This window comes from Amphiprion ocellaris, chromosome 19 (assembly GCF_022539595.1).
Source record: "Amphiprion ocellaris isolate individual 3 ecotype Okinawa chromosome 19, ASM2253959v1, whole genome shotgun sequence".
Classification (NCBI taxonomy): Eukaryota; Metazoa; Chordata; class Actinopteri; family Pomacentridae; genus Amphiprion; species Amphiprion ocellaris.
The window spans coordinates 8,593,593-8,608,780 of record NC_072784.1 but is presented as its reverse complement, the minus strand read 5'-3'; the positions used below and the strand labels follow the sequence as shown (position 1 = coordinate 8,608,780).

The window sequence follows — 15,188 nt, the reverse complement described above, 5'->3', positions numbered from 1 at the left end:
TGTGTGTAACCTCGATCTATCTTGGGTCATAACAAGGTGTCATCCTGATTGACTGATGGATGTGCTGTATATGGGTGCAAAAATATCTCATAAGCACTCACATCAACACTCACACACACTTGATCTTCCTCTGAGCTTTCGTATGAATTCCCACAGGGCAGTGGGTCTGTGAAGGGCTCTTGGCAGGCAAGATGAGAGATGCTTTGACCTCTCACCAGCCATGGCTTCTGGGTGTTACATAACTGGGCTCTCTGGAGTTTTATGTGCTTCACAACTTTGACATTTGTGTGACTTGCAGCGGCACCTCAGGTATTTTTTTTTTGCTTTATGGGAAAAAAAAAATCTTGTCAAAACAGCAGTGACATAGAGGCAGTTCTTAAATGTCTGCAATTTACAGCTCAGAACATCTTCGAGGTTGTTACTGATGTTGTACCACACTTAATGTTAGAGTCAAAAAAGGCCACTTTAAATAAACCATTATCACCTTGTGGCTTGTTTGCTTATTATTGTTGTTATTTATGGTTACTTTTTCATAATGTAGCAGTAGTATATCATATGAACATAACAATGCAAACAATAAAACACATCATCTATGCCATCTGCATCGCTAGAACGTGTGTCTTATGTGTCATATTAATAAGTCTGTGCCCTTGGTATCTTCATTAGTAACTGAAAAAGAAAGAAAGAAACAAAAAAGTTCTGCATTTTCTAGCAAGGCTTGCATGCACAACACGAATTTTGATCCATTGAAGAAGTGGGTTCAACACAAACATGACCCTGGTTGATCAGCTAGACCAATAAAACCACCACCCTAATATCATCTAGGTCTCCCTTGTCCCTCCAAAACAGCTTTGACCCATCGGACCATGGACACAGGACCATTGTGGGTGTTCTGTAGTGTACCGTCACCGGAATATTGGTTCCAGTGCGTTTTGGGGTGGCACCTACTTGGATTGGGCATTTTCCAATTGAAAGTTTGGGGGCTGGGTCAGTACCTGGGTTCTTTGTTCTCCTGGACATGTTCGTGAGCAAGTTTTCTGTTGTAGCTCGGGGCGCTGTCCTGCTGGGGAAGGCAGTTGTTGCTATGGTGGGGTGTGCTTGGTCTGTTTTGGTGTCTATGTTGGCTTTGGTACAAGTCAAGATAACTGTGAAGAACAGTCCTAGAATTTTGTGTGTACTTGGTTCATACTGGGTTCATCTGTTAACCCTTTGATGCACAATGTGGGCCAGGAGACACCCATTTTCCATTGGAATTGGGCCAGTTTTGACCCATGTTGCCCATCAAAGGGTTAAAGTGAGTATATATACAATATATGGATGAATTTCTTGTAGGAATATGAGAATATCCATTTATGCCATAACATGCTTTGCAGAATCTGGTGATTAAAGCCTAATCCTCTAGAAGAGGATTAGCCTGAATGTTGTACGCAATCCTGTTTCCAGACCTAATGATTCCTCTTTTTCCCTTCAGGTTACAGATCCGTGAAGGCAGTGGTACCACTGGACAGAGATGATGTCCATGCAAAGTAAGGCTTCTGTCATCATAGCAACCAGCTCTGATTTTCTGCTTATATACATTTAAAAGCACATAAGCACAGATAGCAAGGTGCAATGTCTGATGTCCTCTCACTAGGAAACTCATCCAGTGCATAGAATAGAAGTGATAGTGATTCAAATAAAATGACCATTTCCGTGATGTGGCCCATTTTTAGTAAGTAATAGTATTTGCTGCAGTATTGGCAGTGGTAGAAATGCCAGAGGTAGTACACAACCGTGTAAGTAGTAGTTCTTTTGTTGTAGCTCCAGTGGTAATAGCACCATAATCATAGCATTAATACTTAGTACAAGAAGCAAGCAGGAGTAACAGCAATTTCACTACAAACAGCAGTGGTAGTGGTAGCTGTGATAGTTGTGGCTGTATTAGTCACAATGTATGTGGCAGTAGTAGTACTACCAGTATTAGCGGAAATAATAATCAGATATATTTACTATACTATATATCTAGCACTTTTCTTAATAAAGTTAGAAAGTGCAGAAACAAACGCAAAAGTCATTAAAAAAATTGATACCACCAATAAAAACAAATGAAAAAATTAAATAAAAAAGATCATAAAAGCTGCCAGAGAGCATAAAAACAGAGATCACACAACAAAGATCATTAAACAATCAGGTCATAAAACAGAAGAGAAACAAAGAAAGGGTCACGGAACACAATCATATCTCAAATGTAAATAAATAAATGCACTTATCATCCTACAATCAGGGCAGAGGGGAATGATCTCATTGTGAAGATTTGTTTTAGTTGAAAATCGACAGAGCTCTTCAAAAAAGAGCTCAGCATCAAAAATAACAGTTTGCTCAATAGCTGTGGCTTACTGTCAAGTGTTCTACATGAGACAAATGACTAGCATTAGATTTATCATCAGGGAATCGTCAAAAGTTTTGGGACAGCCACCATTCATCATAGAGGCAGGTTTATTGATGGCTACTGCAGTTGCTGGTTTGAAGTTTAACATATAACTGCCTGATGGGAGATGATTCTGAGTGATCTGGCTGAGTGGAATTGAACATAGCAGCAGACCAAGCATTCAGCCTTGAAAACCACAATTAGATCTGGCGGTAGATGAACAGACATTTGCTGTGGCATGTTGGCAACAGAGGAGGTTCTATTTGAGAGGTATGAATGTAATAGATGTACAGCAATTTGATTAAGACTGACTCAAGGTTCTATGCGATTAAGAATGGAATAAATGTGTTGAAGGCAGCGCTCAGACTCGGAAAAGCACTAGCACAGCACAGTCACCTCTAAAGTAGATCCATAGAAATAGAAGTATTCACAAACTTAGTACTTTAGAACTAGTATTTAGTCCTAATATAAGCAGTGGCTGTGGTGGTAATACAGATAAAAGCAGCTGAAGCTGCAGAAGTTGCATTAGTAGTAATAGATCATCAACAGCAGTACAAGCAGTAGCAGAAGAGATATTACCTTTAGTAGTAGCTGTGGTGTACTGTATCAGTAATACTAGTAGCAAGAGCAGGACTCTAATCAATTGTAGTATTAGAAATGGCAGCGTTATTAGTAGCACTAGTGATAGTAATGCCAGCAGTAATACATGCAGTAGTTACAGAGGTAGCAGGAGTAGTGGTGGTAGTAGTAGCACTTGTAGGGGTTGTCGCACTTGCTGCAGTAGAGTAGTAGTAGTAGTAGTAGTAGTAGACTGGAGAGCTGTAAAAATAGCAGTAGCAGTAATACAGGAAATAACACAAGCACACAGCAATAGTAGCAGTGGTAGGACTGGGACCAGTGGCAGTATTAGCAGCATTAGAAGCAGTAGTAATAGCACATGTGGTAGTGTTTGGTCCTAGCAGCAGTAGTATTGGCAGTAGCAGTAATAGTATCTAAAACTAAGACGTGTTGTTTCCTCTAGTGAGCGAGGCTGACAGCATGGTGAAGGTGGCGGAGTGGCAGCAGACCTACTATGCCTCAGATTCTGGCATCCAATCAGGAGCCACCACAGTGCGGGATGATGAGAGCAGCACTGAGTACAGCGGCAGTAAGAAATATACAGGCAGTACCACAGCCGGCGCTACCAATGCTGCAGCCACAGAGGGGGGAGGTGGGGACACAGCAACTGGTGGACTGGAGAGCCCCTCAGGTGAGACCTTCTACCTAAAGTAGTTCTTCTGGACCACTGATGCCATCTAGCTTTGTTTCTCTCACTAACTGTGACTTCCATCTTTTTGTCTGATGTGCAGTCTTTACTGTTGTGCATCTCTGTTGTTGCCTTTTTCTACATATAATTCTTGCTTTATGATGTAACCATCATGTCATATATATCTCCACTTGCTGGTTCATTAGTCGCTTGTTTTGCATTAGTTCCAACACAAATGATTATTCCAGACACCTCAAATGAATTCTGATCCAGTTTTCTTGCATTTGCTGTATGATACATCTATTGATAGCTTTAAGTATGTGCTAACATTTGTGAAACTATAGCTGCAGGTTTATTCCATTTCTTGTCATTCATCTGTCCTCTCAATGAAATCAAGTTTCTTATGTGGTGAGTGTTAAAGAAACTTTGTGTTTTATTATCATTTCACTCTGTTTCATTCTGCTTTTCCCCAACCATCTGACACCCAAAAGAAGAAATTAGATCTAACCTCCAGGAAGTAATCCCTCATGAACGTTTAGTGGTTTAAGCTCAGTTTGATGCTGAGGTGCTTTCAAAATAAATGCGCTTTGAAAACTCTTTTCAAGTATGGTAGGGGGAGTGAACTAAAATGAGCCAGCGGGGAAGTTTTTCTATTACAATTTGTCCATTTTTTTTCATCAAGTGTCTATGAATTTAATTTCCATTCTGCATTTTCATTTTACTGTGGAGACAGAACCACATGGATTAGCTGGTTTTGATTTTTTTAAAAACTAGTCAGTTATAATCACTCTCAAAGGAAATACATTTCAAAGCAAATTAAAATCTTGAGATTCTCTCCGTTAAAAACACATTTTGATAGAAGACTTACAAGACATCACTGACTCACCTGAGGTTTTCTCAGGCCAATACTTCCAGAGAATTGGCTCATTGACTGCAAACTTTGTCCATTTAGTTTTCTGCTCGGCTCTTAGAGAAGACAAAAGGCTGCACCCCAGGTTCTTAAAATGTGTACTAATGTGTATGGTACTAAGAGGTAAAAAAAAGAATAGGAGAGACTATGAAGGGGATTAGAGGTAATCAGTAAAATCCTACTACCCTAAACTAATTTACAGTCTGGGAGTGATGGGATCTTGCCTCTTGTTTCTGGTTAAAAACTTGGCTGCTGAGTTCTGCACAGTTGATCCCTTAATTTTATGTTCAAGTAGTTAAAATGACTGTTGCAGTTATCCAGATGTGATGAGATGAAAGTGTCCACAGTGGTTTTTGTGTCTTTAAAAGTTTAGAAAGATCATACATTTGAAATATTTCGAGGATGAAAAAAACATGACTGCACATGCTTTGTGGTTTTGCTATTCAGAACTTAGATTATCATCAACCAGGTTTCAAGACTCTTTACAACAGACTTGATGTGATCCAAAAGCGAGCCAGCTGGTGAGAGAGTCTGTTTTTTTATGTGCTGTGTCCCATTAACAGTTTTTGTGCCTCAGTCTGCCCAGTTGGATGCTATGACTGATTAGTCCTGAAATACAAGGATTGAGCACGTCATTATCAGGAAACATTAAAATGCAATTGGTAACCTTGAGCAATGCAGTTTCATTTCTTCAAAACTTCTGGAACCTAGATTAAAACAGACAAAAAATATTTTTCTTCTCCAAGGCAGAAAGGAATTCTTTAGAAACTATTTTCCCTAAAATTTGAAACATTGAAATCAGTTTATAATTTTAAGAGAGAAATACAGAATAAATAAAATAATCAGGGACACAACCATCAAAAAAGAAAAAATGAAAAAGGCCTGACAGATTCCATTACTTTTAGGAAAAAAAAGTGTTGGCATGACATCAAAAGAGCTTTAAGAAACTCTCTAACACATTTTCTAAAAGTTCAGACAATGTAATGGGATAAAAGTGACTCAAACTGTCTTAGTAGCTGTGGGTGAAGGACATTGGAGTAAGTGGTATTGGGGGTAATAGACTCCACTTTGTCAGTAAAACAGGATAACAACATTTCACAGTCTCCATCAGGAGAGGCTGGATTTATCAGCTGGTTGACAGTCTTAAATTATAATCTACGGTTATGTCGATGTGTAGAAACAAATTCTGCAAAATAGAAATTGCATCCTTAATCATGCTGTGGTAATGAAATAACTCTTTGATATGATGGTGATGATGATGATTATTAATACTATTTTGTAATGTACTTGGAGACCAGTCTGTGCTCTGCTTTGTTACATTTCCTTTTACAGCTGCACATGATTGAAGTCACAAAAGCAGTGGTGTTCGGAAAATCAGTAGCTTGACCATCAGTGAAATCATCAAGATGGATATTATAATTAACAAGAATGGATACAAATTCAGAGAGTTCTGCTGAAACTTTACCAGCTGGTTATGGATAAATTATAGTAAAGTTGGGTGGAAGCCATCAGGTTTATTAGTGAGAATTTAATGGGATGAAAATGCATCACAAGGTACTTGATAAAAGCTCTTCCTTTAAACACTCACTAGGCCAGTATGTTCTCACTAGACAGTATGTAACAGCCTACCTTGATTTAATTATTCAGTGTCAGACAGGCAAAATGATACAGGATTGGCCACACCACCAACAGCTGCTTTCTGTTGGTATCATAGACTTTATATTCAAGATGTATGAAGCCTCTGGATCTGAAACTTTCAAGTGCAGCCAGTGCTAAAGCGCCTTAAACCTGTATTCTTTCCAACAGCCAGCAGGGGATGACTACTCTCGTTGTAAAAGTCTAACTTTACAGGAGAAAAATGGCACGACTTCTCAGGCGATCTGTTACCCCTGTAAACATTTTTCTAATGATTTTATGGTGTCAAATGCTAGTTTCAGGTCTTTTTGAATATAGCATTGAATACTTTTTGTAAATGATTACCATTTAGAGGAAAACAGACAATGAGGGAGGGTAGGATTTAGGGAAGGACAACTTTGGGATTGAAAGGTTGCTACCTTATTGTGGTGTCATGGAGTTCTGTGGTGTTGCAAACTGCCATTGCAACAAGACTGGGAGAAAGGCCATAAAAACTGATTAAATCAATAATGAAGTCACTGTAAATATAATTTAAGGCTTTTAAGGCAAGAGTGGTATCGAGTCAATAGCTGCAACAGTTGCTCTCTTGTAGGGTTGGCACCTTACTGAGATGTGATCTCATTTCTGAAGATCAACGTAGAGTCAAAAAGAGTTCCCTCCATCTAGAAGTATTGGAAATGCAGCAGAGAAATACTATGCCCAGTGGGTCACAGTATATGCTAAATTACATAATCATTATGTCTGGGCTTCCAGAAGACTCATCCAAGGACTGAATGAAGCCATCTGTCAAATCAGCAATGAAACTGTCAACACTGGTAAATGTCAAAGTCACTGTGAGAACATCATGAATATAAATGTACCCGGCTGTGTCTTTGTCCATGGTGCCACCAGCCAGAATCTCTTTCATCAGCGCTAACATTGTGAAATTGCATGAAAGTCTTAAATCCAAAGTAATTCTGTTGTCAGAAGGTTTCCAAGATTTCTGTCTTGAAGCCAGGTAGTTAGCTGGTTCAAACATTAGCACTAAATACAGTTTCAAACCTACAGTGATGTTCTACTAGGAAGACAACATACATCATGTGAGTATAGTCTGACCTCACCAGAAAAATGACAGCATTGATGGATAGCTTAAGGGGGGTTAAAATAACCAGTGCTTACGTAGCCAATCTCTTCGATCAGGTGAATAAATGCGTGTAAGATCTCCAAGCTCTTAGAAGGTTGTTACAGACATGAAAAGGACTATTTTGGCCCAAACTTTTTTCTTTTCCTACGTAGTTTTGGGGCCTTAAATGAGACATGAAACCCACTCTCCTGGGTAAACGTCCTGTCATTGATTATACTCCTGTGGGAATAGGCACACAAACAGCAGCAGACACCCACACACATGCACAGACATGCAGCTGTTTTTGTTATACTTCTTTACTAGTCCGTGAGTCAGCTTGTCATACATGTTTAATAGGTTATCCATGTATTTATATACCACAGAGCACCATTGTGAAGTACACATATTTTGAGCTGCGTGTTGACATTCTCAGAGGGGTTGTGCAGACTCTCACAGACTTGAGGGGATGATGAAATTTACACTCTGTGGCCCCCCTAATGTACTCACAGACAGTGCAACGCTAGCTTTCCCATCAGCCCAAAACCTGTAAGTTTAGTCTAAGAAAAGATGTGGAAAGTAATCTTTGTACTAAGGTACTTAAATCAGCAGTATGGTGGTTTTCCATCAGCATCCCTCTCCTTTCCTGTCCTCCTACTCGTGCCTACACCCTGCCTATCATACTACTACATGCCTACCAGCATATAGTAGACAAGAACTAACATTCTGGTTGCACTGTAATGAAATAAGCTTTTACATGTCATTGCTACATTATCTTAGACTCTCCTCTCTGACACCATAAGAAAATAATTGATGTGTCAATCCAGGCGATAATCCCTAAACAAGACATGGTGTCTTAGACTTAATTATCACCTCTTTTTCTTTGTGTTTGAAATGTTGTTGTCAGCCAGTGAGGCAGGACATTTCAAGCTGAGTTTGATTCCATAAAGAAATGGATTTTGTGTAAGTTTCATGTCCTCATTACCATTTTACACTCCTCTTTGATGATTAATCGAGGACCCATCATTAGAGTTGTTTCCTGGAGTCATTGAGCATTTTACACTGGTAGCTCTCATCAGTGCTGATCTGATCAAGTCTCGGCCTGTGTCCAAACAGCATTCTGCTGACACCACTAGCCACCTGACTTCAGCCATTTGACACTCTCTTTTCCTGCTTGCTCCCATGACACCCAGGGCCTTGCTGAGGGAATGGCATTCAACATCCCAACAGCCCACCACCATGGGCATGCACCGAGCCTGTAACCTGCATATGTGGCAGTCCTCCACTAGCTCCTGGCACTTCGCCTTCAGTATTGTTGCCCTTTGCAACAATAAGATGAGGTATCTAGTGGCCTCACTAGACAGCTCATTTAAGACAAGAATGCTTGGTCTTGATTTGATGTGAGGGGTAATTTTTGGTTACCTTTCCAGATCAATTCTGCACACCTGTTCTTATGCTCTATAAGGTGACCTTACATAGCACTTCACTGATCTTTTCCCTGTATTATCCTGTTATTGAATTCACCATTTCCAATTGAGATCAGGCCTGTGTGCTTCTCATCAAAGAGGCTCAGTACAATCCACTACAGCCAATACAGGAGAACAGGTTTGACTTTGTGCTAAGAAACATCTCAGTATATTAACCTGACAACACCAGATGTGCGACACAATATTTTGTCTCTCCTTGGAACTGAACCAATTCCCATAAAGGTTGGGAGCTGAAACAGAATGGTTGCTCTGAATATTGTTAAGTCCTGCTAGGATTATTCGTGAAGATTGGTTCTTGCTGTGCCTCTTTTCCGTCATTGTTCCCTGCAAAATACTTGTGGATGAGATAAGATATGAGAGGTCATTTTAAACCTTACACACAGATGAGCTTGTATCGCTGGTCCAGACAGAGGTGACTGTTTCATTCACTTTGTAGACACTTTCTCATCATCATTTACCCTTGAGACCAGGCTCTTTTCATGGTATTATTTTTCTCCAGAACTGTCGGTGATTGATAGAGGTCCCATGGTAGCAGTGTGGACTTTGTAGTTTGAGCATGTTTTTGAGACACACAGCTTTTCAAACATTCTGCTCCATCATTTTAGCATCTTTATGAGACATTTCACCTGAGTTGTCAAAGTATCGTGTTTTCTTCCTTCAGGTGATGAAACCATCAGCAGTAGATTTAAGAGGCATTGCCCACTGGGACCAAAAATTCATGCTCTGAAAATATTAAATATAAACACTACATACTTAAAACACAAGCTGCTAGAATTTAAAGTGTCAGTGCACACTACTGCAAATGAAAACAATTGATTTGTTGCTTCGTATGTGAGCTAAAAACACATGAAACACATTTATTGGGCAAAATGTCAGACCAATGCAATGTTTGCAGGGAATTCATGCATTTTACATCATTACTGCATCCATTTCTGTCTCCTTTTTTGTCATTTGTAGAGCTCTAGGTAACCAAATGTGTAAAGCTTGGTCAAGTTGGCAGGAGCAGGCATGAAGCTGGTGTATAAACAAGATGATTAAGGCTGGTCAGCAGAGATGTAGCTTCTTAGGAAGCTTAGATCTCTTTCAGTCTGTACAGTGTTGTTAATGTTTATTATATCCGTGTTGTGCTCAGTATTTCAGACAATAACTGAGTTGATGGAACATTGTGATAGTAATGGCAAATGATTTAAAAAATTAACAAATTATATCTACTATTATTTCTTTTCTGTATTACTTCAGAAGCAAGCAGATGATCTGGATTGCATGTTCTGAATGACAGAATCCAGCAGAGTTATAACTGAATAGGAAGCAAGTGATCCAAGGAAAATTTGTGAAGGACAAAGCAGGGAATCATTAGCGACACGTTGTTTAGACTGATGATCTTGCTAAAAGAAGGTCTGGATCAGGGTTTTATGGAGTGGAATGCTTCATTGAAGGCAGGTGAGCCAACCCCTGTTCAAGTGTCCTCGCTTGTTGCTGATCACGTTGCAGTTCAGTCACACACACCCACACAGAGGGAGAAAGAGAAAGGAAGGGAGGCTGTCAGCTCAGCAGGGGCTGAGGCAGGGGTCCTGACACATATTTATAGACTCATGTTTTCATACATGTGCTGCCACACACTTATGCAGACATAGTTTGAATGAAATTAACATGACACAAAGCCTCACAGACATAGTAGAGAATATGTCTAAAATGTATGCAATATTAGTTTAAATATGACTCCCACTGTGTAAGTTGTTGGTCCTAAGGCAGGCACAGTGTCTCTTTTTATGTGTGCAGTCCAGATTAGACCAGACATTTAGCCAAATCAGATTACCTTTAATTAGGACCCTTCAGCCTACTCTTACTAAATATTTGTCCATTAGTCAGCTAATGCAAATGATTGAATGTAAATTGGACACAAGAATGCATTCTGATAACAGTGATTGTCATGTTAGATGAATGTTGAATAGTGGGTCATGCAATTAAACTAAACAGCTTTATTTTACATATTCAACCAAAGTTTAATCAATTCATCCAGTCATGTTGTTGCATGTTTTTTTGCTTGATGACCCCAATTGTACCCCTTCTTTTCTTTTTATTATCAGTGGTCCAGAGGGTTTTTTTTTACTGCCATGATTATACACACACACACAGACTTACACAGACTCTCCCATTCTCTGATTTTATCTCTCTTTGACAGATTTAGAAGCCCAGTACTCACTAACCCGGGCTCAGCGTGTCCGGGCTGCCATGTTTCCAGAGACCTTGGTGGAGGGAGAGGCAGCCATGCCTGTCCAGTCAGATCCCTCACAACAGAGCAACGTGCAACGACTGGCTGAACCGTCCCAGCTGCTAAAGACGGCTATTGTCCATCTAATAAACTACCAGGATGACGCTGAGCTGGCGACCAGAGCTGTGCCAGAGCTCACCAAGCTGCTGGCAGATGAGGATCCGGTACACCACTGTCGTACTGATTCACTAAGAATTTGCTCATTGAGCTTTCAGACGCATCTGCTACACTTTTACACCATTTCTCTACTCACTAGGTTGTCGTGAACAAGGCGGCGCTGATTGTCAACCAGCTGACCCGGAAGGAGGCCAGTCGCCGGGTGCTGGTGCAGTCTCCGGCCATGGTGGGTGCTGTGGTGCGTGCCATGACAACAGCAGTTGACATGGAGACAGCCCGTTGCACAGCCAGTGTGCTTCATAGCCTGTCACACCAGAGAGAGGGACTGCTGGCCATATTCAAGTCTGGAGGGATACCAGCACTGGTCCGCATGCTGAGGTACAAATACTTGGATTCTGGTCATTCCACTGCAATTCCCCAGATTAAAAAAAAAAGAAAAAAAATCCGACCTGACCAGCTCATACTTGTCACATTTTTTTGATATGCATATTTATGTAATTAAATAAACCGTGGGAAATCTGGGGTCATAGGTAGCATTAGTTTTTGAGGCAGAAATTCTTGAAGAGGGGTGCCGTCGAGTTTTCCACCGTTATCTTTACACCAATCTGTGGAGCGATGTTTGAAATGCAATAACTCGAGACATCATGTAGCTAGATTCCTGAAATGATGTGGGCTCATTGGCGTATACATATAAAACAGTACAAACCAGTTATATGATGGTGCAAATTTGGTAAAAAAAAAATCCATGTTTTTATTCAATTCCGATATTCCACCAACCATAAAACCTTAATTTTTTTTTGCACTATGAGGCTGGATTTTTTTTTCCTTGGATCAGCACCAACAGAAACTTCATTAATATATTTAGTAAGTAGTATGGTACCAATCAGAGGTGTACTTTATGAGAAATAAAAAGTTTTTTGGGAGCTCAGATCTTGTGAGTTAGCTAGCCAATCTAGCACTGTAATGCCATGGTCCGTGAACCATTTCTGAGTGGTTTTGGCAGAGTGGAGAGATGCCAGGTCCTGCTGAAAGTTAAAATCTGCATCTCCAAAAAGCTCTTCAGCATACGGAAGCATGTAGTGCTCTGTAATCTATCTGCTGGTGATTTTGGACTTGATAATGCGATAACGTCATGATTGTCTTCTGGACAACTCTCAGTCAGCATTCTTCCCCATGATGGTGGTTGTGTGTACTGAACCTGACTCAGAAATTAAAGGCTGTTTGGAGGTATTTTAAGCTAATTAACATAGTAAAAATCACAAAACCCCCTACTCAGTCCCTTAGCTCTACAATTTCCCACCTTTTATGTGACATAGATGGGAAATGTCCATAAAAACCTCATTGAAATGTCCATAAAATAAAACTTTACTACGATAAAAAGACTAACAGCTCCAATTATCCCATATAAGGGTCTCCAAAACAAGAGAGTGGCACACATTTACACACACCACAGCAGTAACGTCATTTTTATTTATAATTATGGATTATCCTCACACATGAAGACAGGATGTAACAGTAGATCACACTATCACTCATACAGGTGAGCTGTACAGGTGTTAGCATATACAGTTTAATCGGTCTGCAGATACACAGTAGATACATTTGGGTGGCTGATACCCTCTTGGTGGTTTATGGTTTATCCCTCCTTGTACCACCGTCAGTAGCTGCTGACCAGGAATACACTATAGGCTCCTTAATTTAGGGAATGCTCTAAGTCATTCATGTGGCCACAACAAACTGGTTCTTGTCAAAGATGTTCAGGTCATTAAAGTCAACAGTACGTTTACCCTCCAACGTATGCCAGATCTTGACATTATTTGCTTTATTTGTAAGTTGACACAATGATTTGTCTAATCAGTGTTGATGTTCTCCTGAGAAAAGAAAGAGATGAAAAACGTCCTATTTGGTAAAATAGACGGTAAAATGAAGGATAGTTCAAAAGCAATGACAAAAAGTTTACTAGTTTAGGCTAGACTGCAAGGACAACTTTTGTAATTTTTGAAACTGCCTTTGAGCCTGCCAGATGGCAAGCACTGGTCAACAGAAAACTGCAAGAGAGGAGACTAACAGGCTATAATTCAGTTTTAGTACCAACTGTGGGGCCTTTCCAACCCTTAGGCAAGGCTACAGAGTTAATCCTTTACACTGAAGCCTAACGGAGGAGGATAATTCACATTCGTAATTAATTCTGGAGCTTAATTCATACAAAAAAATGAAAGGAAATTGAATTAAAAAATGAAAACTAAAAGCCTCACAGAGCGCAGCCTGTTTGGTGTGGTGTGCATTAACGCTATCAACACACAGCTTTTTTCTTTTTCTGTCCCTCATCATTTTTGGTTGTTCATACAAGCCCACCCACCTTTGCTCTCCCTCTTTTTTCTGTGAGAAGGTTTGTGTTTGTTCTCTGTTTCTGTCACCCACTGCAACCTTCTGCATAATGAGATCTAAACAGTTTTGTGTGTGTGTGTGTGTGTGTGTGTGTGTGTGTGTGTGTGTGTGTGTGTGTGTGTGTGTGTGTGTGTGTGTGTGTGTGTGTGTGTGTGTGTGTGTGTGTGTGTGTGTGTGTGTGTGTGTGTGTATACATGCATGCATGTACGTCTGTATGAGGCTGCATGCGTGGGCGTGAGTGTGTGTGGTACAAAGCAGTAAGCTGGTTAGACAGGAAATAGGCATTAATTTCAGAAAACTCCAATTCCATTATTCTGCAGCATCCTCCTACTAACTAGGTTCATGTATAATCAGTAGTTTAATTCAAATGAGGTGACTGTTGTAATAGGTTTAGATATCTGCTTTTTGCTCTGCCAAGGAATGGCGGAGTTATGTGATGATCGGCGTACGTTTGTCTGCAAATCTGTCTGTCCATGTGCAAAAATGATGAAAACGTCATAGGTTAGTATGTCGTCCAAAATATGAAAAAAACAACATATGTTAGTATGTTGTCCAAAATATGACAAAAACGTCATATGTTAGTATGTCGTCCAAAATATGACAAAAACGTCATAGTATGTCGTCCAAAATATGACAAAAACGACATATGTTAGTATGTTGTCCAAAATATGACAAAAACGCCATAGGTTAGTATGTCGTCCAAAATTTGACAAAAAAGTCATAGGTTAGTATGTCGTCAAAAATTTGACAAAAACAACATATGTTAGTATGTTGTCCAAAATATGACAAAAACGCCATAGGTTAGTATGTCGTCCAAAATTTGACAAAAAAGTCAAATGTTAATATGTCGTCCAAAATATGACTAAAACGTCATAGGTTAGTATGTCATCCAAAATTTGACAAAAACAACATGTGTTAGTATGTTGTCCAAAATATGACAAAAACGCCATAGGTTAGTATGTCGTCCAAAATTTGACAAAAACAACATATGTTAGTATGTCGTCCAAAATATGAAAAAAACGTCATAGGTTAGTATGTCATCCAAAATTTGACAAAAACGTCTTAGGTTAGTATGTCGTCCAAAATATGACAAAAACGTCATGGTATGTCGTCCAAAATATGACTAAAACGTCATAGGTTAGTATGTTGTCCAAAATATGACAAAAACGACATATGTTAGTATGTCGTCCAAAATTTGAAAAAAACGTCATATGTTGGTATGTCGTCCAAAACATGACAAAAACGTCATGTTAGTATGTCGTCCAAAATTTGACAAAAACGTCATAGTTTAGTATGTCGTCCAAAATATGACAAAAACGCCATAGGTTAGTATGTCATCCAAAATTTGACAAAAAAGTCATAGGTTAGTATGTCGTCCAAAATATGACTAAAACGTCATAGGTTAGTATGTCGTCCAAAATATGACAAAAACGTCATATGTTAGTATGTCGTCCAAAATGTGACAAAAACGTCATAGTTTAGTATGTCGTCCAAAATTTGACAAAAACAACATATGTTAGTATGTTGTCCAAAATATGACAAAAACACCATAGGTTAGTATGTCGTCCAAAATTTAACAAAAAAGTCATATGTTAATATGTCGTCCAAAATTTGACAAAAACGTCAT

General features: G+C 39.5%; 1 protein-coding gene across 3 annotated transcripts in view; it reads left to right on the top strand.

Moving 5' to 3' along the window:
• jupb (junction plakoglobin b) overlaps nucleotides 1–15,188 on the top strand; it is a 114,172-nt gene that overhangs the window by 63,532 nt on the left and 35,452 nt on the right. For all 3 annotated transcript variants that reach the window (XM_055005432.1, XM_055005433.1, XM_023291806.3), the window contains 4 exons: nucleotides 1,472–1,526; nucleotides 3,429–3,656; nucleotides 10,967–11,220; nucleotides 11,313–11,551. In XM_055005432.1, the coding sequence (XP_054861407.1) occupies nucleotides 1,511–1,526; nucleotides 3,429–3,656; nucleotides 10,967–11,220; nucleotides 11,313–11,551 (737 nt within the window). In that variant the 5' untranslated portion in view covers nucleotides 1,472–1,510. The remainder of the gene's footprint in view (nucleotides 1–1,471; nucleotides 1,527–3,428; nucleotides 3,657–10,966; nucleotides 11,221–11,312; nucleotides 11,552–15,188) is intronic.